Source organism: Schistocerca nitens, chromosome 2, assembly GCF_023898315.1.
Source record: "Schistocerca nitens isolate TAMUIC-IGC-003100 chromosome 2, iqSchNite1.1, whole genome shotgun sequence".
Classification (NCBI taxonomy): Eukaryota; Metazoa; Arthropoda; class Insecta; order Orthoptera; family Acrididae; genus Schistocerca; species Schistocerca nitens.
This window is the reverse complement of record NC_064615.1, coordinates 493,962,548-493,990,196: the sequence shown is the minus strand read 5'-3', so window position 1 is coordinate 493,990,196 and position 27,649 is coordinate 493,962,548. Positions and strand designations below refer to the sequence as shown.

Below are 27,649 nucleotides of genomic sequence, written 5' to 3'. Positions count from 1 at the left end.
TCTGAAAGTATTTGTATGGAGTGTAGCCATGTATGGAAGTGAAACATGGACGATAAATAGTTTGGACAGGAAGAGAATAGACGCTTTCAAAATGTTGTGCTACAGAAGAATGTTGATTAGATTGGTAATCACATAACTAATGATGAGGTATTGAATAGAATTGGGGAGAAGAGGAGTTTGTGGCACAACTTCACAAGAAGAAGGGACCGGTTGGTAGGACATGTTCTGAGGCATCAAGGGATCACAAATTTAGCATTGGAGGGCAGCGTGGAGGGTAAAAATCGTAGAGGAAGACCAAGAGAGGAATACACTAAGCAGATTCAGAAAGATGTAGGTTGCAGTAAGTACTGAGAGATCAAGAAGCTTGCACAGGATAGAGTAGCATGGAGAGCTGCATCAAACCAGTCTCAGGACTGAAGACCACCACCACCACCAACAACAACAACTTACTTACACCTTGTTTTCAAAATCCATTATATTCCATTCCACTGATCTTTAAAATCCTTTGCTTTGTGGGAATTGCAACGTCAGACGAAAACCTCACAGTTTTTTTATTGCTTCTCCCTTTCCAAACAACTCAGTTTCCTTTATTGCATGCTCAATTACTGATTCAACAACACCAGCGGTATGCTACAACCATGTTTCACACCCTTCTCAATTACTACTTCCATTTCATGCCATTTGATTCTTGTGAATACAGTCTGGTCCCTGTTCAAAATGTAGGTAACCTTCCATTCCCTGTCTTTTACCCCTTTCACCTTCTGAAATTCAAAGTGTGAATTCCAGAGAATGCTGCCAAAAGCTTTGTAAAATCTTAAATGCTATAAGCATAGGTTTGCCTTTCTTTAACACATCTTTGAAGGTAAGTTGTAGGATCAATACTGCCTCACCTGTTCCTACATTTCTTCAGAACACGAACTCATCTTTTCTGCAGTCAGCTTGTACCATTTTCTCTATTTCTCTGTAAATAATTCATGTCTATTTTGCAACACAAATATTAATCTGATAGTTTGGTAATATTCTCATCTGTCAGTACCCACTTTCTTTGGAATTGTAATTATATTTTGCTTGAAGTCAGAGTATATCAGCAATCTCAAAGCTTGATTACAAGGTAGAATAGTTCTCGTGTGGCTGTACATTCCCCTTCCTTTCCGTCGTTCACAGTATGTACACAGCGATGTTGACTAATGTTAGAAGGCCAGATCAACCAATCATCCTGACTGTTGCCCCTCTTCAAAAATCACATATCAGCCTGGCCTCTCCATATATAACCCTCCACTGTGATTGCACCTACAGTACAAGTATCTATACTGCTGCAGCATGAACTGAGGCAGCAAGGCCCACAGTTCATGGAGGCAGGGGAGGGGTGGAAGCAGGACACTTAGAGGTGGTTTTCTTGTGCTTACCACATAAGACTCTTTAGACGGTATCACAAGATCCCCATATACCTAAGACGATTTGTATCTATACGCTTTGAGAGCATTGAAATAATATAAGCCACAACTGATTGAATTTGCTGCGAACATTTTCCAGTGACATCACACCTGTGAACTTCCTTTTACTTCAGACACAAATCACATTTTATGACAATTACAACTGGCTTTGGCCAACATTACCCATGACCATCTGAAGATGAGCAACATCAGCCAGAACTGGTTATGATTGGGTGTGAAATAAAATGTAGTTCATAATATATGGCAATCACTGATCTCCTAGCATGTAATAAATTTTTTACTAACACCCATTTATCACCATTGCAAAATGGTCAACAAACAATGCTTGGGCATCTGGCAGCATCAATCTGCATACCCTAAAGTCAATTGATGAAAGACCACATTGTTGCATCTTTTTTAAGGGAATAAAGAACCATCAACTCTATCAATTATCTTGATATATTACAGCTGCATGCTTCACAATTGGCTGTCCAACATTTGTTTTGTAACAGTATGGTGTGCCACCACCTTGAACGAAGGCTGTTCTGTATCCTGGAACAGACATTTTCAGGATATTAGATTGACAGAGGTGATTTATTCAGCCACCTATATGACCCAATACTATACCCTTTTATTTTTCACTACCGGCATTCAATAAAGACCAAGTTTTGCAAATGGATTTGAATCACTGATACCATCACAACAACTGACGTAGCATGATGCAATAAGTGGGTCAGAAGTTGTCATGCCACAGAGAGAGGTTAAGTAACAACATCCATAACAGCAAAAATCATCCACATTCTAAAACACTAAGAAGAGGCAAAATGAATGCTCAATCAAATGACATGACAAAGTACTACATTCGATCCTATGTTGTATTACAAAACGTAAATTGTATATTGCTTTGAAGACAGACTGGGTACGAACAGACAGTCGAGCATCAGCCTTTACACAGTTCACCCAGATAAATGATATCCTGTTTCTTTGGAAAAATTTCTAACAAAATGTCCAGATATATGTAAAATACCCAAAGTAAGAAAGACCGCGTGGATAGGGGGTGAAGGATAGCGACAACAATGAAAAGAGTAACTGGGGAGAGAAAATGCAAATATTCCATCTTGGAATGCATCACGTTTATGAAGTAAAGGCATTCACGTTCATCTGCTTCCTTGGAATATATTTGAATTTAATGTGTATTTCACTACAGCCTATGTAACAACATCAATAATTCATGCTAAAGTGTTGGCGCACTAGCTGGAGATAGATTATTTATATTCAGTGATGGAAGAAAATTTCATCGTCACTTGGGCAGTGATACGAGGCATGGTGCTGGCACTAAGATCTTGATAGCCAGATATTTGGCAAGTCTTGGCTTAAATGCAAACCTGTGTACAACTCCATGGAATGAGGATATGTGAAAGTGCCCTTGGAGATATACCCATTATATGAGGAAATTTAGTTCAGTTACCACTTATATTTATTTATGAAGAGCAACCTATGAGCTGGTACCGAGCCTCCCTTTATTTTTTTTTACATTCCTCCACAGCAATACACAATGCACAAGCACACAGTCATCGACACCTGGTACTTCCCAACAGATCGGAATGAAGAAATCATTTAATCATCACCACTTAGATCTTGTTAATGATAGCGGTAGGGGATTTATGCATTGTTCCCAATATTTACTGCCTACATGTAAGAACAATTGAGCTCTTTACTCCAAGAGCATTGGCTTTAAATTACCCACTAAAAAAGTGTCACAATAATACTTGTGTGTGTACTTGAAATAGGGGCAAAACTTCTAGGCCCAATTTTGTTGTTGAGAGTGCTGCCTTTAAAGCACTCTCCATTTCCCAAATTTATCATAATGTTTTAGTTAATTGGAAATATATGAAAATTTCATTCAGTTTAAACCTTAACACCAGTTTTAAAATGAATGGAATTAATTATAACTTTTGGATTTTCATAATACTGTATTTATAATTTAAAATAATCAGAATCTAAAGTGAAATTCATGTTACTTCTGCCAGTTTTCGATGAATTATTTTTCAACTTATCTGCTAATTTTTGATCAAGATAATGTCTCCGCACCCAGTCCACACTGTTCCTGGATCTAAGTGTAACCTTAAGATAAGTGATTGAGTCTTGACTCAGATGCAGCAAATAAGCTGTAATGGACTTTGTAAGAGCATGCAATGTTTTCTCTAAATGTTTTTATTAATGCCTGTAAGTGAACGAACAACTTGCCTTTCCCTTCGAGATAACTCTGGTTTGGCTGAGGTTTTCACAGTCTCATTCAAACTTGATAATTTCTTAGCTTTCTTCTGAATCCTATTTGGATTCTCTACTTGAATCAAATTTTCTACCCCTTTTGCTTTTGCCTGAAAAATACAAAAATTTAACTAAAGAAAAAGTTTGTAATGCATACAAATGTATCTAGTAAGTGGAATTGACCCTACCTCCTCTTCACTATCTTCTTCAGAGCTGTCAGATGATTCACTATCTCCTTTCCCTCCCTTTGCTTTTTCTTCATCTTCTTCACTGGAACTTTCATCTCCCCTTTGTTCCTACAAAGTAAGCATAAATAATATGAAAGCACTTGGTCAGTTACGGTGGTATACCATTTATATATAATTTGCAATTTTGTGCAATGAATATATTACAATTACAGATATCAAAAATGAACTACGTTAATGAGATTCCTTTTACCACAGTCAGAAATCGCACACAGTAAAAGTTGTGAAACTCACAATGAGACCTTAAAGATGGGCCCTTTTTGATCTTCTTCACACTTGTATGACATGAAGATCAGTTGACTCTGAAGTTTTCCAAGTACAATGCATTTCAACCGTGTTAACCAAAATGGCACATAATGTTCTAGTCTTATAATAATGAGGTTGCATGTTCCATTGTCACTAAAGATAGATGTTTTACATCTTATTTGTATTCCATATTATGAAATTAAAATGTTAACAAAGAAAATCAGCTTCATTTTTAACTATTAACACAGCATGAATAAACTATTCACAGTAAATAAAAATTTGGTAGAAACCTGCGAACTATAATGTGGGAAAAAAAGAAAAAAAAAAACTTTTTATTGTTAGAGATCATAACAGATACAAACATTATATTAAAAACAAATGTGATATTATTAATAATATGGATGTGTAATATACGAACAACAAGTACATTTCACTAAGTAACATGACCCACAATGATAATCATAATAAAAGCTAGCATATTGTATAAATGTAGATATTTTACAGGAATATGGTGCTTTTTAAATTCTATGTAGGAAGCATACTTCATTAACATTGATAAATACTTTCCCGTTAACAGGTTTCGAAGCCATTTCGTGTGTTGCATCAAGTTTGAAACTACTGAAGGTGAATGTAGCTGATATGCAATAGACAGAATCTTAGTACTATCTTCCTGAGAATTAATAAATATATGACAGAATTGGACTGGAGTTGTACTCTTAGAAGTAATAAATGTAACTGAACATTAATGTTGTCAAATGTTTACCATTAATTCATGATATTTCTGGCTTGGTAGACCACCCCAAGAACACAGGCAAGGGTTTTCATTAAACAATTCTAACAAACTACTTGTCAGTCACCCTGGCTACAATATTGTTTCACTGAAGTACTTATATTTTTGTACCTGTTTGTCTACTAATTTCTGAATTTAGTGTACAAATGGACCTGTACGTTCTTGCAAGCACATAAGGATTACAAGTATCAATTTTCCAATGGCAGTAATACTATATTGAGCTGTGTAAGAGCGTTGTCTTGTTTATAGGTTATACTGCCTTAAAGCAAAAACAGACTTATCCGTGCTTTATGAGAGTTCGATGGATGTAGACTGATATTGGAAACCTACAAAATAATCTTAAAATATTTTACAAAATATGGCAAATTTTCTCAACACACTATACTGCCTATGTACGAAAATGAAAACTAAATATGTCATCTGTATAAATAACAGAAATGTATCAATATTTGGTTACTGATCATGAACCTGTACACAAATTTTTTGCAGACACAAAATATCCTCTATTGTTGCACTTTTATTAGGCATGTATTTTGTTATTTTTCACTGGCAAACTCTGTGTATGTGTATGGATATTTCAACCCATGAATCAAAGTTTTAAAATCAAATTAACTTGCTAGCTTCATCAATGGATTTCACACATCATCATCCTTTTTTACTGTATTTATTGACTTGTCCTGCATATGTACTGGTAGTATCCATGGCTGGATGACTTGTGTGGTGTAGTGGTAATTTGTGTAATTATGATTAAACTTCACAGAACTGAGTAACTGGATATCATCACTTTTATATAACTTACCACAACCTGTCTAATACTGTGAGCAGAGCATCAAAAAGTGCCACGCTGCCAGTGTCATTTCTTGGCGTGGTTGTCACCCGCACGTTTATGCCCTGTATTGGTTGTAAGACCTGTCCATTAGCTAGCAACCACCACTGGGCCATGCTCTTGCTGCTGCAGATGGCATGTTAATCCGCAGCAGCTCCCACATTGTCATGAGATGTCATTTCAAATGCCAATTAAATGTGGTATAGACAACATCTACGGCTCAAGAGAACTTGGAGCAAGTCTATCAACCGGACATCAGTTTGGCAACTCGCATGCAGCTAACTAGTTACACAACATCTACAGTTTAACATGGAATGCAAACCACATTTCATTTCTAGCAAATCTCCACATCACTGATAGGTGTAAACTAGATTAAAAGGCAGAGTTACAAAAAAAGCAAGTAGTCTGCCCAAGATTCAATCACACAAGATTTCAGTTTCCAGGCTCGCACTTTACCACTAGACTACCAGGCCTACCAGAGATTGTTGGTTGGTTGATTTGGGAGGGAGAGAGGTAGGAGACCAAACAAGAAAGCCATAAGTCCTTTGAACCAAGAGTGGTGCATCCGAAATAGAGATAGCCACTGATAATGATTTATGATTTAATCAGGAGTCATAACAATAAAAGCCAGATGACTAAAAATGTAATGGACATTACTTGTACAATCAATAATAAAGCCAAGATGAAGGTAACAGGGAACAGCACGTGGGCATCCACAGAGCTCAACATGCAATAAGAAATGTCACAGTTGTCCCACCCCTGATCCATTAGTCAAGAGTGCCCACCACTATTCAACAAAGTGAGACACCTAGTATAGAAAATTGGATGCAATGAAAAGGTGGCTAACTGAATCTAAAAGTCCTTAAAATGGAGTAAAAGAAGGTTGAAAGAGTAACCTGTTCATCAAGGTACGGTTGGGGATGCCCCAGATCTAGTATACAGTGTGAGCCAGCCCTCCCCCCACCCACCCTTCCTTTGCTCTGGAGGTAGATTAAAACCTTATAATTGAGCATAAAAACCACTTTCAGAGAGAAAACTGAGAACCACTTCAAACTACCCATGAACCATCTGCGAAGCTTATAGAGAACAAGTCAAGAAGTCAATACTTGGAACGGAGGGCCAAAAGGAAAGGGCATTCCACCAAATATGAGCTACTGTCTGCATGCTCTACAACCACAGAGCTGGCTCGTTACACAACAAAACTATAAGTTAACCTTGTATGACTGATGAAGGCAACACAGGACTGAGGATTCCTTCTAGGAGAAGCAGAAGGTCTATTTCTGAGCGAGCAAATATCTCACTTTCACCCGCAAATCTGTCCCTGGGAGCAGCGAGACTCACACGACTTGAGAGCCAAAGAAAGACAACTAAGCAGGCAGCACAACGAAGGTCAGCGAGAAGGTGACAAGTAGCAGTGACCAAAATCTGGCAAGATTAGCATCAGTCAATAACCTGGAGATGCTCAATGAATCATGTACATATTAAAACTTTGTCAAGGGAGGCTCCTTTAATAAAATGAAGGGCTCTGCTAACAGCTGTCAGCTCTGCTATAAACATACTACATATTCCTGGCAGCGAATGTTTCATGCTGGCAGGAGATAAAGCATATTCTGTCTGTCCAGTTTTAGAGCCATCTGTGTAAAAGATGGCAGCACTCTGGAACTCTGAATACTGGATGTAACAGATGCTGAAAGGTCATGGGGCAACCAAGACTTTAGAACATTCTAATACCTAATCTATGGGCTGGGCACCATCCAAAGGGGGAGTGTGAAGAAACCCGTGGGTAGCACAGTCCCGGCAGGGGAGATTGAGATCTTCGCAGAGGGGAAACAAGGCACAGTCCAACTGGTAATCCTACCCAAGCGATTCAGGAGGAAGACACCCCTCACATGTGAAGAGAATGGGAGACCAAGAACTGGTACCATTGAATCTGAGGAGGGAAGATCCCTGTATCGGCAAGGAGACTGTCTACAGAACTAGTCAAAGACACCAGTGGCCAGACCCGAGCCATGATGGTGGACTGAGTTTAAAAGTTTTAAAGCTAAAGGAGCTGCTGAGCCATAAACCTGTCACAACCACAGTCCAGCTAGGATGAAAGTAGGGACCAGTAAATAGGGATAAGATTAACATGACCTCACCTCAAGATGTGTGGGGAAGGAAACAGATAGCATTATGCTTCTGCATGCAACTGGTCTTCATATGATGAATATGGGGCAACCAAGTCTGCTTTTTATCAGGAGGACCAAGAAATGGGATAGTACTACAATATCTAGGTGATGTATAAGTTAGTTCCAGATCTGGGTGGACAGTGTGATGGCAGAAATACATGACCCGCATTTTTGTAGGAGATAATTAGAAACTATATGATAGGGTCCACACAGAGGCCCTTTGTATGGTGCCTTAGAGCTGGTGTGCAACTGAGGCTATAAAGTGGGAGCTGTACCAAATGCAATGCAGGGGCAAACAGTAGACAAACAAATGTACTAACCCATCAATGGTAATGAGGAAAAGAGTGGCAACACAGAGCCTTGTGAGGCACTGTTCTCTTTGACACAATGGGAACTGAGTTAAGTGCTGACCAGTGTCCAAAATTATAAACCACATCAAAGCACTACTGGCAACAAGAAGACCCTTCAATAGAAAGACAGAGGAGGAGGACAGGCTTGCAGAACGGAAAGTGAAGTAGCACTGTAAGGGCTGTGTCACTGTTGTGTCCAAGCAAGTACTCCCTGAAGAGATGTGAGCTCTCTACAGGAAAAGGGGAGGGGGGAAGCAGATTGTGGGCAAGCTTCATTGTACTCTTAGGTGGCAATGACATTGTTTTCATAAAAGCTATAGGTCTTGTAATCAGATCACAGAAAAAAAGATAACAAAAATTTGTTTTCCTCATCTCATCAGAAAAAGTGGACCAATTTCAACCAAACCTGGTACATGTACCACTTTCTGGAAAGAATTGTGGGTGTAAGAAGTATCTACCGATCAAATGGGTGGAGTGGAGGCGAAAGAGAAGAGTCGGCCATGACACGTGAATACAGAGATTTAAGTCACCCAGTATTTGAGGCAGAGCACTCACTGACTTGCAACAAACTTCACACAATTTCAAATACCAAACACACCTATAATGACAGAAAAAAGGTTAACACTTACTACATTTTTGCTCTTCATATAGAGAAACTGTCACATCAGGCATGACATCACAACATTTGCATATATTACTTTGTCACTAATTCTATTCAAGATATATTTAGCAGACAAAATTCACATATGCTGCTGAATGCATCTACAAAATTACATCATTGTACAACGCAATATTCAGGAAGGAGGAAAGGGAAAGAGACAGGGCGAGATGTACTAAGAGTTTTTTTTTTTTTTTTTGGGGGGGGGGGGGTGAGATGGACAGAGAGGGGGGAAGAGAAGCAGATGGATAGAGTGGGGTGGGGATAGGGATGGGGAGAGTGGAGCAGCAGATGGGCAGAGGGGCGGGGGTGGAGGAGATGGATGAAGGGAGAGGGAAGAGGAGCTGCACTAACAGCACAGAAACAAAAATATACTAGGGCAATGTCGGGAACTCAGCTAGTTCATAAATACACTGTAAACAAAAAAAAATTATGCACCACAAAGGAATTATTTGAATGAGATGGAAATTGGTAGACGTGACGTACATCTACAGACAAACAAATGATTACAATTTCAAAACTATGATTTATTCAAAAGAAAGAGCAAGCCAATAATGCGTTGGTCCACTTCTGTCCCTTATGCAAGCAGTTATTTGCTTGGGATTGATTGATATCAAGTTGTTAGATGTCCTCCTGAGGGATACATGCCAAATTCTGTCCAGCTGAGCAAGGGATTGTCAAAATCTCGAGGTGGTCCTAGGGCCCACCATCAGTGATCCAAACATTCTCAATTGTGGAGAGATCTAGCAACCTTGCTGGTCAAGGTAGGGTTTGGCAAGCACAAAAACAAGGAGTAGAAACCCCCACTGTGTGTGGGTGAGCATTATCTTGCCGAAATATAAGCCCAGGTTAGCTCCACTCAGGCAACAAAACAGGGCATCTATTTTTGATTTTGTTTTAGGGCGCAAAACTGCTACGGTCATTAGCGCCCGGTCTTTGACTTAGGAAAGGCTAAAAAACGAAACTGGAAACCAGCAGCAATGGGAACAAAACTAAAAAAAAAGGGGGAACTAAAAACAGAAGGAAAACTTAGAAAACCACTATAGAAGGGGGGTTGTTTGTCCCCAAAAAGAGCTTCAAATGACTGACGTCATCTCACTGGCACTAATGAACTGGAGAACACGATCGGCTGATCGCGTGTCATCTGCTAAAATGGAAGATATATCAGGCGACAGCTGTAGATGGGTGCGTAATGGAGTAAAATAGGGGCACTCAAGTAAAAGGTGTCTCACCATCCACAGTTGAGAGCAGTGGGGACAGAGTGGGGGAGGATCGCCGCTTAAAAGATGTCGATGGCTAAAAAGACAGTGCCCTATCCGGAGTCTAGTTAAAATTACCTCTTCCCGACGACGAGTTCAGGAGGAAGAGGCCCAAGCACAGCGAAGAGCTTTCACATCCTGCAATTTATTATTGGAAGTGTCGACCAATGTGCGTGCTATAAAAGAGCAACACGACGACATAAAACATTCCGTAGCTCGGCGAAGGCAATCATGCGAATAGCTGGCCGAAGAAGAGAGACTGCAGCCTTGGCCGTTATATCGGCCGCCTCGTTTCCACAGATGATACCAACATGTCCTAGGATCCAGAGGAACGCCACGGAGACGCCCCCCCCCCCCCCCCCCCCCCCCAAGTGGAGCAAGTGGAGATAGTCCTGAATCCGGTGGACCAGAGGGTGGACAGGATAGAGAGCTTGGAGATTGAGGAGAGAGCTGATAGAGTCTGAGCAGATAACATACCGTATTCGCTGATGGCGTTGGATGTATTGGACAGCCTGGAGAACAGCGTAAAGCTCCGCAGTATAAACCGAACACTGTCCGGGAAGCTGAAATCGATTTGGGGTGTCGCCAACAATATAGGCACTCCCAACACCAAACGATGTTTTTGAGCCATCAGTGTAAATAAATGTGGCATCCTTCATTTGTGCACAGAGAGCAGCAAATGCCTGATGATAAACAAGAGAAGGGGTACCATCCTTGGGAAACTGACAAAGGTCACGAAGCAGGCAGGTCCGGGGCCGGAGCCAAGGCGGTGCTGTACCCCAAGTTGTCAAGAAAGTGGAAGGAAAGAGAATGGAGCAGTTGATGGAAGCGAACTCCCACTGGTAGTAGGGAGGAAGGGGGGCCAGCTTACCCTAAATCCAAGGAGGCGTCAAAAAAAATGTCCTGGGCCGGATTTGCAGGCATGGAAGACAGATGGCTAGCATAACGACTCAGAAGGACAGCTCGCTGATTGGACAGCGGAGGTTCAGCAGTCTCAGCATAAATGCTTTCCACAGGGCTGGTGTAAAAAGCTCCAGACACTAAACATAATCAGCGGTGGCGGATAGAGTCGAGACGCCGAAGAATAGACGGTCGAGCAGAGGAGTAAACTATGCTGCCATAGTCCAATTTCGAGTGCACTAAGGCGCGATAGAGGCGGAGAAGGACCACTCTGTCCACTCCCCATGAGGTGCCATTCAGGACACAGAGGGTGTAGACTAATCGCACACAGCGAGCTGAAAGATAGGGAACGTGGGAGGACCAGCACAGTTTTCTGTCAAACGTAAGACCCAAGAAATCAGCGATGTCTGTGAACGGAAGGTTGACAGGGCCTAGATGTAAGGAAGGCGGAAGAAACTCCGTATGATGCCAAAAGTCAACACAAACGGTCTTACTGAGAGAAAAGCGGAAGCCGGTTTCGATGCTCCAAGAGTGGAGGCGATCAAGACATCCTTGAAGACGTCATTCAAGAAGGCTAGTCCGTTGAGAGCTGTAGTAGATCGCAAAATCATCCACGAAGAGGGAGCCCGAGACATCAGGAAGGAGACAATCCATAATTGGATTTATGGCAATGGCAAAAAGTACAACATTTAGCACAGAGCCCTGGGGTACCCCGTTTTCTTGAGAGAAGGTAGGGGAGAGAGAAGTGTTCACCCGCACTTTAAATGTGCGCTCTGCCATAAATTCACAAAGAAAAAGGGGCAGCCGACCTCGAAAGCCCCCAGAGAACAGTGTACGGAGGATGCCTGTCCTCCAACAGGTATCGTATGCTCTCTCCAGATCAAAAAATATCGCTACTGTTTGGCGTTTCCGGAGAAAATTGTTCATGATATAAGTGGAGAGAGAAACAAGATAGTCAACTGCAGAACGATGCTTTCGGAAACCACATTGGGCAGGTGTTAAAAGACTGCGGGACTCCAGCCACCAGGCTAAACAGTAATGCACCATACGCTCCAAAACCTTACATACACTACTCGTGAGAGAAATGGGGCAATAGCTAGAGGGGAGATGTTTGCCCTTTCCAGGTTGCGGAACAGGAACGACGATAGCTTCCCGCCATCGTCTGGGAAAAGTACTGTCGGTCCAAATTCGATAATAAAGGCGAAGGAGGTAACGCAGACTATGGTACGATAAATGCAGCAACATTTGTATGTGGATACCATCCGGTCCTGGGGCGGAAGATCGAGAAGAAGAGAGTGCATGTTGGAGTTCCCACATGGAGAAAACAGCATTATAGCTTTCACGTGCACTTCCGCTGCACGTTTCTTTGGGAGAAACGCTGGCAGGTAATTTGAAGAGCTCAAAATCTCAGCAAAGTGTTGACCCAAGGAGTTAGAAATTGCGATGGGGTCCACTAATTTATCATGCGCGGCAGTGAGCCCAGAGACCGGGGAGAAACTAGGCGCTCCAGATAACCGCCGAATCCGACTCCAAACTTCTGAGGAGGGAGTGAAGGTGTTAAATGAGCTAGTAAAGAAGTCCCAGCTTGCCTTCTTGCTATCGCAGATGATGCGACGGCATTGCACATGGAACTGCTTATAGCAGATACAGTTGGCCAAAGTAGGGTGGTGTCTGAAAACGCGAAGAGCACGTCGCCACTCATGTATTGCATCACGGCACTCCTCATTCCACCAAGGAACTGGGGGGCACTGGGGCAATTCGGAGGTGTGAGGTATTGAACGTTCCGCGGCTGTAAGAATAACTTCTGTAATATGAGTGACCTCATCGTCGACGTTAGGAAAGTGGCGGCCATCGAATTTCGCTAGAGACGAAAAAAGTGTCCAATCGGCTTGGGCAAACTTCCAGCGTCTCGGGCGCATATATGGCAGTTGTGTCTGCAATCGAAGGACACCTTGAAAGTGGTGACTCAAGTGTGTATCAGCAAGAGCGAACCATTCGAAGTGCCGAGCTAGCGGAACAATACCGACCGAAAGGTCCAAATGAGAGAAATTTGTCGTGGAGGCAGACAAAAACGTAGGGTCCCCAGTGTTGAGGCAAACAAGATCCGCTTGATGGAAGACGTCTATCAATAGTGAGCCACGCGGACAAGGATGCGGAGATCCCCAAAGCGGGTGGTGGTGGGCATTGAAGTCCGCAACCAGCAAATGGGGGGGGGGGGGGGGGGGGCGGAAGCTGACCAAGAAGACGAAGGAGATCAGCTTGTGCCATTGGTGTGGACGATGGAATTTATACAGTACAAAGAGAGAAGATGTATCCAGAAAGGGAAAGACGGACAGCGAAAGCTTGGAAGGAAGTGTTTAAGGGGATTGGCTGATAATGGAGAGCATCATGGAGAAGAATCATGAGTCTTCCATGTGCTGGAGTGCCTTCAACAGAGGGGAGATCAAATCAGACTGACTGAAAATGGGGGAAAACAAAGCGGTTGTGGGGACGCAGCTTTGTTTCCCGAAGATAGAAGACGACTGGTGAGTAGGATCATAAGAGGATCGACAATTCATCCCGATTGGCTAAAATGCCGCGGATATTCCAATGGATAATGGACATAGGGTGGACAGAAAATGGAAGAATGTGACCAAGGTTACCCTCAACTCAACGACTGCTCAGAGCTTGCGACCAACAGCGTGGAACGGCATTCAGCCGAAGGCAGAAGATCCTGAGCCGTAGGTTGTTTGGGAGCAGCTCCTGCCACCAGTGATCGGCCGGTTGATCGGCCACCAGCAGTGCGTCTCGGCGACACAGAAGTCGGCCAAGGGCGGTTACTGCCAGGCGGTGCTGTAGATGAGACACGCCGTGGCGGAGAAGGAGAGGAACTGGGTTTCTTATTAGCCTTTTTGGAAACAGAATGTTGAGATGAAGGAGGAACTGATGGTTGTGAAATTGGGGTACATAAAAAATCTTCACAAGTAGGCTCTCTTTTGGAAGTCCGGGTGTCTGATTTTGGGGCTCGAGATTTAGCAGAACCCGATGAAGGGTGAGCCATAGAGTGATCAGGTGAGAGTGGGGAGGTTGAACGGGCGATCTTTGTGCTGGATGATCTGACGACTGTGGCACTAAAGGTGAGATCACAAGTCTAAGTGGCTGCCTCCTTAGTTGGCCGAGGAGAGGCACGGACAGTGCTGTATTTACCTGTGTGAGGCATAGTGGGCTTTTGACTGGCGAACAACTTTCGAGCAGCAAAGGTCGACACCTTTTCCTTCACTCTGATTTCCTGAATGATCCGTTTGTCTTTAAAAATGGGGCAATCTCTAAAGGAAGCAGCATGGTCACCCATACAGCTGATGCAACGAGGGGACGGAGGTGGACAAGCACCCTCATGGGCATCCTTGCCACATGTGACGCATTTGGTCGGATTGGAACAGGACTGGCTGGTATGATTGAACTGCTGACACCGATAGCAACGCGTAGGGTTTGGGATGTAATGGCGAACGGAAATTATCTCATTACCGGCTTTTATGTTCGATGGGAGTTGAACTCTGTCAAATGTCAAGAAGACAGTACAGGTTGGAACGATGTTCGTGTCAACCCTTTTCACGACTCGATGAACAGCCGTGACGGACTGGTCAGTCAGGTAGTTTTGAATTTCCTTGTCGGACAATCCGTCGAGGAAGCGTGTATAAACGACCCCCCGTGATGAATTTAAAGTGCGGTGCACTTCCACCCGGACAGGGAAGGTGTGTAGCAGTGAAGTACGCAGCAATTTTTGTGCCTGGACGGCACTGACTGTTTCTAACAACAAGGTGCCATTTCGTAATCAGGAACAAGACTTTACAAGACCTTCAATTGTGTCGACACCTTTCTGAATAATGAAAGGGTTGACTGTGGAGAAGTCTTCAACTTCATTAGACCGAGAAACAACAAGGAACTGTGGCAACGATGGAAGAACTGTCTGTGGCTGAGTCTCATTGAACATACGCTTGTGAGCAGACATAGTAGATTAGGAAACCATTGCGGAAGTATCCCCCATGATTACCAGCATCTCCGATGGCGCGCTCCTTCCTTGTGGGGGCCCTCTCTGAGGGCCCTCCCACCTTAGGTGATTGTTCACACCTCCCGAGAAACGGACGGAGGGACCAATCGGCACTTTCGGAAGGTATCAGCTCGGGTAATCACCGCTCCCTGGGATTGGCCGTTACCAGGGGGTACGTACGTGTCCTACCTTTCTACCTGGGGCGGGGAATTATGCGTTACCCCGTCACCGGCTACGCATGGGAATGCGTGGGTCGGCCTTCAGACACCCACAGGGAGGAAAAAAGAGAAGGGGGGATAAAAAAAGAAAGGGAAAGGAAAGAAGAGAGGTTTCAAACACAGCAACGAAGAAAAGGGTAAAGAGAAGAGGTAATGAAAAGAGAAGGACAGAGACTTGCCAGCAGAAAAAGCGAAGAAGAGAGACTGTTTTACATTTTCGAGCGTCCGTCTCCGGACGTAGGCACAAAACATACTCACAGAGGGGGAGAAAGAAAAGGAAAGAGGCAGAGGAAAGGGGGGGGGCGAAGATGGGAGATGGGGAAGGATGCGGAAAAGGAAGGTATGCAGCCCGGAAAGGAAGGAGGGCCACATTAGCTCGGAGTTCCGTGCTCACTACGCACGTATCCACAAAAGAGTTGTGGACCCCCCCCCCCCCCCCCCCCCCCGGGGGGCATCTAGGCTTCAGGGCTCAATTTGAAGTGGGGGCTAACCAATGTAGACAATTCCACTACAGTCAATGAGATTCCAGGCCAAATGTGCCAGGCACCACTGCAAATGGGCTTGTTGTGTACCAATGTCGATGGTAGTTGGCGCAATAGGTGTTTCGAGCTCCGCCCCGTTTCTGGGAGCTACCGTTTAATGATCCTTGTAGAACACTGAAGCACCTGTGGTACATCGGATCGATGACAATGATGAACCTGGGGCTCTGAATACCTCTCTGATGAGTGCGCGGTCCTCATGTTCCATTGTATATGTAGGTCATCAACTACTTCCTTCTTGATGCTGTGTTCAGCCATGGTTCACCCATTCCTGTCAACTTTGTCAAATAGTGGCAGTGCTCCTATTCAAATGTCAAGTAATTTGCCAATTACTCCAACTGGCTTCTTTGAATCTACATGTCCCCCCCCCTCCCCCCCACATTCTTTCATCTACATATATTGTTCACGCACTTGTCTACAAGGCACAATTACTTTCCAGCCGAGTACAAGTAATGAAATTCACAAAGACTTTATATCCTATTATCGAAATGTCCTTTTTTCACTATCCTTGCCAGCTGCAAGGTGAAATTGCACTGCAGCATCACACATTTATCCATTGGCCGTTGAAGTTTCCTATTTTGCATTTTCTGTCGATTCTTATACGAATATTAATTTTTGACCAATTTGCACAACTCCTTTCTGATAGCCCTCTTTTTCTTTCAGTGTACATAGAAAAGACAGGAAGAAGATAATACTTTCACCACACTAAGGCTACATCACTTCAAAAGGAATGCTAAAATTAGGATTTGAACAGCATCTATTCTCTCTGAGTTCACATTCCCCAACTTTCCCTTTGGCTACCTTTCTTTCACAGCTAATAAAGCATAAAATACATGTGAAAATTATTGAACAATACCTTTCACCATATAGCAGAGCTGCTGTCTTGCAGATGGGGGGGGGGGGGGGGGGGGGGGAGACACGACGACATGTAGATTCAAAGAAGACAGTTGGAGTAATTGGCAAATTACTTGACATTTGAATAGGAGCACTGCCACTAGTTGACAAAGTTGACAGGAATGGGTGAACCATGACTGAACACAGCATCAAGAAGGAAGTAGTTGACCTACATATACAAATAAGCTTTTGGCCAACAATGTCTTTGTCAAAAATATACGACCGACAGACAGACAGGTGTAAACCCCCCCCCCTCCCCCCTCTCTCCCTCCCCCTCCCCCCCCCTCTCTCTCTCTCTCACACACACACACACACACACACACACACACACACACACACACACACACACACACACACAAACTGGTTGAGTGTGTGAGTTGCGTTCGCATGAGTGTGGGTTATTTGTCACAGTCTTTGTTGTGCCTATCTGTGACTCAAAATCTCTTGCTATATGGTGAGTAGCAATGCTCGTTTTCATAACATTGTTACATTCCATCCTGGATTTTCCATTGCCTGAACAGTACTTTTGATATATTGTAAATGCTATTATTCATTTCACAGTAAGGCATCCCATTTTTGTACCAAATTTTAATTTATTATGAATACTCACTTTTTCTTGTGATTTGTAATTAAAAGTAAGACATTTTATTAAAATTATGATTAAATATTTGTCAACTAAAATTTCATTTCATGATAAATACTGAAATCCAATAAAAGCTAAATACCTAGCTCCGGTGACAATCAAACATTGGAGCTCGCAGTATTAAGATACTAGAATACTGTGCACTCAGCTACAGACAATTTGATTAACTGTGTTCAAATCTACTTTACATAACAGAACTTTGAAAATTGCAAAGGTTTTTGAGTGTTTCTGAGAACTGCACTGTACTGCTTTTAGGGAATTTGTGTCCATGCACTGCCCCTCAAGTCCTTTAAGTACAAAGAATATCTAAGTCTGCTAGTTACGTCCCCTTGTTATAGAGCTTCAAGAGAACCAAGAATGATATTTTCAGTTTATAGCTGAAGGAGCAAAGATAATCACTCATCAAATAGAGATGTAAGTTCCTAAAAATCATGAAACAAGGCTGAGAATGTTGCTAGCTTCCCGGTGAATCTTTTTAGCAACAGTGCACCCCCTCCACATATTGCTCTGTGTGCGCATGCATGCCTTAACTAAGTGGTTAACTTTACTACTTAATTAATCACTTTACACCAGGATTTTCCATGACCATGATTTTCAGTTTAAATTCTTTTCAATATAGCCACCAGAAAGTTCTAACATTACATTTTACATACTGTCTTTCCCTCCATGTTTTATAGTTATTGATGATTTTTGTCTCATGCCTTAAACAGAATTCCATTAACTGTTTCGTGGGGCCCATTCAAAGAGAGCCAATCCATGATTTTCCTTTTTCCCAGTGTTTATTTCTGCTGGAGTATTGCTGGTGAAACATTTTATCCAACAGTATTGTCTGTATTGTATATTTTACAGCTTGATCCTTGCTTAGCAACCAATAAACTAACTTTGTGTGGTATTTAAAAGTCAGGAATTAGAGAATAACTTTTATTTTAATCTTTAAAGGGTCTTTGTGGATATTCCACTATGGCTAGCAGAGATCAGAGGAGGACACTGTGCCTTATCCAAAAAATCTTAACAGTGTGGTCCAGGCCTTACCCAAGGAAGAACTCAACTTGGATATTCAAGAAATGGCAACATCAAGAAAACAACATGCAGAGAGAGAAAATATGATCCAATTAAGTTCACAGTCTCAGCAGCTACCCATAATTCAGGTAAGAGCTCCTTAACTGCAATGCATAATATAGTTGGAATTAACTTTCAAGAGATGACAGAAGGCTTTGAGACAGTTTTAAATTAACAGAAGGATGATGAATAAAAGAACTGGGGAAAACAGCAAGTGAAAATTCCAGAGAAGACATTTGAAGAGAGAGAAAATTCTGCACAAGTGTCAGCTGGGAGGACAACAACAAAAAGAACATACAGAAGAGATCACAGACAATTCCAGCAGAATGATGAACATATATACAAAACAGCTGTTATGTAAACACTGTTGGCCTTTTACATTGGCACAACTACCACACAGTTATTAGTCAGGATGAATGGGCATAGGCAGAGGGTGTATACGAGCAACAGACAATATCCCGTAGCAGACCATGCTCTACAACATGACTAGTCATGACCTTGGGGCATGTTTCACCGCATATGCCATCTGGATTCTTCCCCTAGACATCAGTATCCCAGAACTCCGCAGGTGGGAACTTGCACTACAACATGTCCTTGGTTCTTCACAATAACTACTCCTTTCTTCACTCCATTTTAGTTTTCTACATATTTCATTATTTGACTTGTATATTTGCTGCCCCCCTCCCACCTGTTACACACAATGCACTTAGCTTTTCACTCTAACTTGTGTATGTTGTTTTAGTAGTACTCTCTGTCTTGCATATTACTCTTTCTTCCACCTTTAAGCTCTCAAATTTTCAAATCTTGTCCGGTACAGTCCCCAACAATCAGTCTCTTTCTCATCCCGTCCGGTAAGTCTCCCCTGACTTTTCTGAACTGTACCATTTCCCTAAACCTCTCCAGTCCTTTTCCTTCACCCCTCTTCCTTCCCCTTCAACTCCTATGCCAGGAGGAGGAGCCACTGGTTCCAAAAGCTTGTAAAAGTTATACCTTTTTGTTTCTGTGTTCTCTTGCCACCGCACGGTGAGTAGAATTTTTATCTATCCATTTACATTACACTGACATAAATTATGAAATTCAAAATTTGACAGTGGAATGCACATTCACAGCATTGGCACACAAAGATGTCCTGCATCATGAAGTAACTGCAAGACATTTTCTTCGTGTGTATCTGTGATACATCGTGGAAACGGAGAATTGTTGGCTATTTTAGAGGCTATAATGTATTTAGATTACTACACACACATTTGCCTTATGAGGAAATAATCGATTATGCAAATATTAATAGTCTTCAGACAGTGGTCAGTGGGGCAAAAATAACTGATAAATACTGATAGTATCATTGTACTGCCCACCAAGAACTTATCTCAAGACGGGAACTGAACAATTTAGTGAGCAAGATAGAACCATCATTAATTATTTTTTGAGATTATAATGTCCACAGGTATGCTTGCTGATGTGACTACCAAGACAATTATGGAGCAGCTTTTTTGGCACTGTAGATGTCTTTATGTACTGAATAATAGATTGCTAAGATTGATTTTGAAACTGGAAAAAGACCTGTCCACAATCTATGTAACTGTGTTCACCAAACCTTGCTACATGTTTCCAGTGGAATATCCTTGACTATCCCATGGGATCATACAGCTGTGATAGAGATAAAGACAACTCAGGATTATCCTTCGCCACCCACTAACCCGCCAAGAAAGTGGAAAGTTTACAAAGCAACCTCAGTGAAAACCAAGCAATGATACAGAACTGGATTAAGACACTAACATCATCTTCCTCACAGACAGAAAGTTACTATGAACTTTTTAGTATTATCAATTATGCAGTGAGTGCATCAGTTCCTACAATCATTGCAGCCCACATATTGAGTGGAACATTGACACCTTGGCAGAATAAAAATTGCAACTTCTTTATGAGAAACTGGACAGTGGCAGTCAACGAAGACCAAAAAAGATGACTGGGGAAAAAGTTCGTGTAGTTGCAAATTATTGCACAGTGGTAGAAGGAAGTGTCATGAACAACAAACAAAGTCCTGACAAGTGGGGTGTGAGCTTGGTAGTGGGGGCATTTAAAGATCACTTATGTTTTACTTGTACATTTCAAAAATTGTGACTTTTAGCAAAAATGTTGTCTAGCATAAAATAAAACGGCATTAAGCTTCCAAATTATTTTTCCTCTGGTACTAATAATTTGTGTGTTGCATGGAGGACGGAAAAATTACTGATTATTAAAAAACAATACAGAGGGCTGACTGACAGACACTGGCTGTCATACAAAATGGGAGGCCAAATTACTTCCAAATCTACATCAATGGCTCCAAGACACCAGAAGGAACAGGATACGCTTTCTATTGCCTATTAATGAACACTATACCTAATGCAGTGCCTATTTACACTGCAGAAATATTAGTTAAGTAGTTACCAGTACCTGTGGAATAAGGAACAAATTTCAAAAGTCTTAGTCTTACATCTATATCTGCCACAACGTATATATGTTCTTCACATTAATATTTAAGTCCACTTTGGCAATAGATGATTTTATCAGTATATGCAACTTTTAAATCCAAAAAGTGCACTTTACGTATAAACAGAAGTAGCAGGTTAATAGGTGGATACCACCTAAAACCAAATAAATATTTTACAGTTTGAACAATATTATGAAAGGCATGGACATAGTAACACTGTTTAATTCCATCCTGGATTTTCCATTGTTTTTAACAGTCTGAATAACTGTTTATGAATGCAAACCACAGACTAACCATGTACTAAACACTGATGTGTGTCTACTGCTCTACTATATAAGTTAGTGATACCGACTCATGAGAAACTGTCATAAAATACATCAAAATTTGGCTTAAGTTACAGAACACAATCAAACAGGTACATTTCCATACATTATTGATATGCACAGTATTTAGTAACAAGAGGGGCTCAGGCACTTCACTACTTAAAGTAAAGATAGCAAAGTTTTGCCTTAGGATCTTCAGTGAAGCAACAGGGCATCCAAAACTATTTTGGCCAATCCATATACATTCTACAGTGTGTCCCGAGGACAGCAATACCATACCCAAACAACAACCAAAACAACATTCAAAAACCCCATGGTCACTTGAACTCACAGCCGTAAACAAACAAAACAAACTAGAAAATGCTCCCAATAAGCAAACACTACAGACAGGCAAGACTGAATAGATAAATAGAAATGAAAATCAGATAAAGAACACCCATTTTTCAGACAAAGACAACAACTTTACATAAACATAATTCCCGAAAAACAAAGGAATTAACTTACAAAAGCTCTGCAACTGCTGCTAACTTATGCGGGGTACCAATGTGTGGACCTGCAGTAGTCATTATGCAGTCGACAGTTTATTGCTGTTAGTGTCACTTTGTTTCACATTACAATAAATGGCAGCATGATGCAAAGAAAGCTTGCATCCAGAATTGATTTTGAAAGTCTGATTAGATTTTGAATTATTATTATTATTTCTTTACTTTCTCAGACGTTAAGTCTGGTTGAGAATGGAAAGTGACGCGGACCTTGATCAAGCGTCACTTCCTATTAACTGTACGGTATGTGTTATATTGCATTTAGGAACTTTCGGGTAATTGAACATGTATCAATAATTACGGATTTCTGTAGGTGTATATATATGTTTGGATGTAGCTGTATTGCACTGATGTACTGGTGGATATTGTGTGGTATGACTCCTGTAGTTGATAGTATAATTGGTATGATGTCAACTTTATCCTGATGCCACATGTCTGACTTCCTCAGCCAGTTGGATGTATTTTTCAATTTTTTCTCCTGTTTTCTTTTGTATATTTGTTGTATTGGGTATGGATATTTCGATTAGTTGTGTTAATTTCTTCTTTTTATTGGTGAGTATGATGTCAGGTTTGTTATGTGGCGTTGTTTTATCTGTTATAATGGTTCTGTTCCAGTATAATTTGTATTCATCATTCTCCAGTACATTTTGTGGTGCATACTTGTATGTAGGAACTTGTTGTTTTAAAAGTTTATGTTGTAAGGCAAGCTGTTGATGTATTATTTTTGCGACATTGTCATGTCTTCTGGGGTATTCTGTATTTGCTAGTATTGTACATCCGCTTGTGATGTGATCTACTGTTTCTATTTGTTGTTTACAAAGTCTGCATTTATCTGTTGTGGTATTGGGATCTTTAATAATATGCTTGCTGTAATACCTGGTGTTTATTGTTTGATCCTGTATTGCAATCATGAATCCTTCTGTCTCACTGTATATATTGCCTTTTCTTAGCCATGTGTTGGATGCGTCTTGATCGATGTGTGGCTGTGTTAGATGATACGGATGCTTGCCATGAAGTGTTTTCTTTTTCCAATTTACTTTCTTCGTATCTGTTGATGTTATGTGGTCTAAAGGGTTGTAGAGGTGGTTATGAAATTGTAGTGGTGTAGCCGATGTATTTATATGAGTGATTGCTTTGTGTATTTTGCTAGTTTCTGCTCGTTCTATAAAGAATTTTCTTAAATTGTCTACCTGTCCATAATGTAGGTTTTTTATATCGATAAATCCCCTTCCTCCTTCCTTTCTGCTTAATGTGAATCTTTCTGTTGCTGAATGTATGTGATGTATTCTATATTTGTGGCATTGTGAGCGTGTAAGTGTATTGAGTGCTTCTAGGTCTGTGTTACTCCATTTCACTACTCCAAATGAGTAGGTCAATATTGGTATGGCATAAGTATTTATAGCTTTTGTCTTGTTTCTTGCTGTCAATTCTGTTTTCAGTATTTTTGTTAGTCTTTGTCTATATTTTTCTTTTAGTTCTTCTTTAATATTTGTATTATCTATTCCTATTTTTTGTCTGTATCCTAGATATTTATAGGCATCCGTTTTTTCCATCGCTTCTATGCAGTCGCTGTGGTTATCCAATATGTAATCTTCTTGTTTAGTGTGTTTTCCCTTGAATATGCTATTTTTCTTACATTTGTCTGTTCCAAAAGCCATACTTATATCATTGCTGAATACTTCTGTTATCTTTAGTAATTGGTTGAGTTGTTGATTTGTTGCTGCCAGTAGTTTTAGATCATCCATGTATAGCAAATGTGTGATTTTGTGTGGGTATGTTCCAGTAATATTGTATCCATAATTTGTATTATTTAGCATGTTGGATAGTGGGTTCAGAGCAAGGCAGAACCAGAAAGGACTTAATGAGTCTCCTTGGTATATTCCACGCTTAATCTGTATTGGCTGTGATGTGATATTATTTGAATTTATTTGGATATTAAGTGTGGTTTTCCAATTTTTCATTACTATGGTTAGGAACTGTATCAATTTAGGATCTATTTTGTATATTTCCAATATTTGTAGTAACCATGAGTGGGGTACACTATCAAAAGCTTTTTGGTAATCAATGTATGCGTAGTGTAGCGACCTTTGTTTAGTTTTAGCTTGATATGTCACCTCTGCATCTATTATCAGTTGCTCTTTACATCCTCGTGCTCCTTTGCAACAGCCTTTTTGTTCTTCATTTATAATTTTGTTCTGTGTTGTATGTGTCATTAATTTCTGTTTAATGATTGAAGTTAATATTTTGTATATTGTTGGTAGGCATGTTATGGGGCGATATTTAGCTGGGTTCGCTGTGTCTGCTTGATCTTTAGGTTTCAGATAAGTTATTCCATGTGTAAGTGTATCAGGGAATGTGTATGGGTCTGCAATGTAACTGTTAAATAATTTAGTTAGATGTGAATGTGTTGAGGTGAACTTCTTTAACCAGAAATTTGCTATTTTATCATTTCCAGGGGCTTTCCAATTGTGAGTAGAATTAATTGCTTGGGTGACTTCATGTTGCAAAATTTTCACTTCAGGCATTTGTGGTATCATCTTGTATGTGTCTGTTTCTGTTTGTATCCACCGTGCATGCCTGTTATGTTGTACCGGGTTTGACCATATGTTGCTCCAGAAGTGTTCCATGTCTGTTATGTTTGGTGGATTGTTTATTTTAATGTGTGTGTTATCTATTGTCTGGTAAAATTTCTTTTGGTTTGTGTTGAATGTTTGGTTTTGTTTCCTTCTATTTTCACTTTTTTTGTATCTTCTGAGTCGTTTGGCTAATGCTTGTAATTTCTGCTTCTTTTCGTCTAATTGCTCTGTCGCTTCTTGTTGTGAGATTTTACCTAACCTTTTTCGTTTTTTTTCGGAGATTTCATTTCTTATAAATTGTGTTAGCTGTCCGATGTCTTTTCTCAGTTTTTCTATTCTGATCTGTAGCCTGTGTTGCCATGCTGGTTTTGTGGGTTTCTTCTGTGTGTTGGTTGGTTCTGATCTCTGTCTAGTGTGTATATTTAGTGTAGTGAGTGCTCCTATATAAACCAGTAGTTGTAACTCTTCCATAGTTGTGTTTTCATTTATTTTGTTGTGTATGATTGTGTTGATAGTTTTTATTGTTGTTTCGACTTGTGGGTTATTTGGTGGTCTATGCAAGAATGGTCTAATGTCTGTATTTGTGTCTTTGTATTCTATATATGTTAGCTGAAATTTTTCTTCTATATCTAGCATCTGTGTCACTTCGTGTTCTATTTGTGCTTGTTCTGGTGGCTGTCTTAAGATTTCGTTTTCCTCTGATTGTTTAATTGGTGCGTGTTGTTCTTTGTTTGTTTGCTCTGGGATGTTTGAGTCCATTACTGTATTTTCTTCTTCTTCTGATTGCACATTATTTTGTTCCAGTATTTGTTGTACTTCTTGTTTGATGTTTTCTAATTCTGACTGGGGTATCCTGTTATTTTTGATTATTACACGGATCTGATCAGCTAGTCGTTGTTCTGTTAAAAATTTTAATTCTGGGTATCTGGTAATAAATGTTGTGTATACTTGTGATCTGTATCCAGTTGTGTTGGTTCCTAGGTTTGTTGCTTGGTAATAACAGAACATGAGGTGTCGATTAACTTCATCTGACCATCTCATCCTCTGTCTTTGTTTTCCTTCTAGGGTGGTTGCAGGAAGCATATCCTGCAAAACACCTCTATTTGGATTTAAATCATTTTCCAGTTGGCTAGCAGTGTCGTTACCATTGTGGGCGGGCATAGGGTTCAAGCGTCGTCCCCGACCATGACGGCGCTTGTCCGAGGCTTCTTTAGTTCTGTCCTGAACCAACTAATCACACTAAAAGGGGGGTTAGCCCTATTAGTGGTTTGTTCTTTTCGTCGCCTTTTACGACTGGCAGAACATACCGGAGGCCTATTCTTTTCCCGGGCCTCCACGGGGATTATTATTATTATTATTATTATTATTATTATTATTATTATTTTGACACTACTATATTCCATGTCCCATTTACCACTCTCTTGTAAAATTGGTTTATATTATTTGTGATTCAAAAGTTTAAAAAAAAAAAATGTTTTCAATTTCATTTCTTTCTTACTCAATGATTGATTGTATTAGAATGGGCTTAATTTATTTAATATTATTTGCTACAAATAAGTGCCAAATGTGAACATGAACTACTCTGCAAAAGCTGCTTCCATGAAATCTACTTCCCTCTCCCTCTCCGTCCCCACTGGGCAAACAATTACTAGAGAATACTATGCTGACCTCCTGCACAAATTCCAACAAAAGATACGTGAAAAAAAGCCGGGTTTAAAAAGGAAGAAAGTCAACTTCCATCAAGACAACGTGTGCCAACACACGCGTGCCAGTGGCATGACAAAAGGCATGAATCATTGCCACACCTGCCTTATTCATCTGAAATGGCTCCGTCAGACTTCCATCTCTTCCCCAAACTGAAAATTTTTCTTGCTGGATGAGTAGGCCTGGAGGAAACTCATTTTCGAGATGGGATCAAGGCACTGGAACATCGTTGGATCAAGTGCATTACTCTACAAGGAGACTACATCGAAAAATAAAGTTTCAGCGATGTAAGTACTTTTTTCCTATTCCGTTCCAAGAACTATTTAAACCACCCTTGTATAATAAGTGTCTTTGAAGTATATTTCATAATAGTCTGTAAAGAGTGACTGGCTACTGATGCCTAAGGATCACTTAAAAAGTTTGATTAATTTAGGAAACTAACCCTTCATATAAAGTCAGTTTATATACAGACGGGTTCAGAAAAAAATGCAGACACTCTTTGATAATTAATTTCTTTGGAGAAAAATGACATTTTGCATGGTAGCATAGTCCATTGTTTTCTCAACAGATCTTTGTGTGCGTTTTCCAGCAGATGACAGTGCAGTGCAGTAATGAATGAAGTATGATTGTCGTTTGAGCAGTGCATGGCAATATTGAAGTGGTACTGGAAATACAGAACCATGATAGAGGTACAATTTCAATGGTGTAATGTGTACGGAAATGAGCCACCAACACATTATGTCAATTTATCATATCTAGCATAAACTTTAAGCCAATGGTTTTGTTCAGCATTGCATAAGGAAAGGTCTGGCTGACCAAAAACTTCAACAAGTCTAGCTCCCAGGACTGCAGTGCTGCAACATTTTACTAAGTCACTTCAAAAATCTGAAGCAAGATGCACATGAAAGCGGGGTAAGCTAATCAAGTGTACAATGAATTCTGAAGGCTGCAAAGGGGAAAGTGTACATTTCAAGACCTCTGCATGCTATATATGAGGTCAGCCCAGATAAAAGGATAGAGTTCTCATGAGTGGTTTGACGAGGCACACTTCAAACTGAATGGCACTGTAAACCACCAGAACTGCGTGTACTGAGCTCCTGAAAATCCTTACATTCACGTGGATGTTAATCTGATAGGTGTTAATGTGTGGTGTGGTCTGTCACTGTGCAGTTTGATTGGCCCATTTTTCTTTGAAGGTACCATTACTGGTGAGGAGTATCTTCATATGCTGTAAACATTGATAATACCTGCCATCTGAGAGGTATTTGGAAATGGATGATTTTACCTACAACAAGATGGTGTTCCACCTCACTATCACAGATATGTCTAAGCCTACTCTACATGTGCAAGAATTTCAACTTCATGTCATTTTCCACCATTAATACTGATTATCAAAGTGTTTTTACATTTTTCTGGACCTCTCTGTACGAAACTTGTAATGTCAAATTGAAAGAAAAGGGCTTGATGTAATTCTGGGGCTTTCCCTTCTGATCACTGACTGGTCT

General features: G+C 40.8%; 1 protein-coding gene across 1 annotated transcript in view; it reads right to left on the bottom strand.

Moving 5' to 3' along the window:
* LOC126236451 (28 kDa heat- and acid-stable phosphoprotein-like) overlaps positions 1-27,649 on the bottom strand; it is a 56,319-nt gene that overhangs the window by 26,575 nt on the left and 2,095 nt on the right. Inside the window, exons 3-4 of the mRNA XM_049945770.1 lie at positions 3,893-4,000; positions 3,681-3,814 (exon numbers count right to left, since the gene is read on the bottom strand). Coding sequence (XP_049801727.1) covers positions 3,681-3,814; positions 3,893-4,000 — 242 coding nt within the window. The remainder of the gene's footprint in view (positions 1-3,680; positions 3,815-3,892; positions 4,001-27,649) is intronic.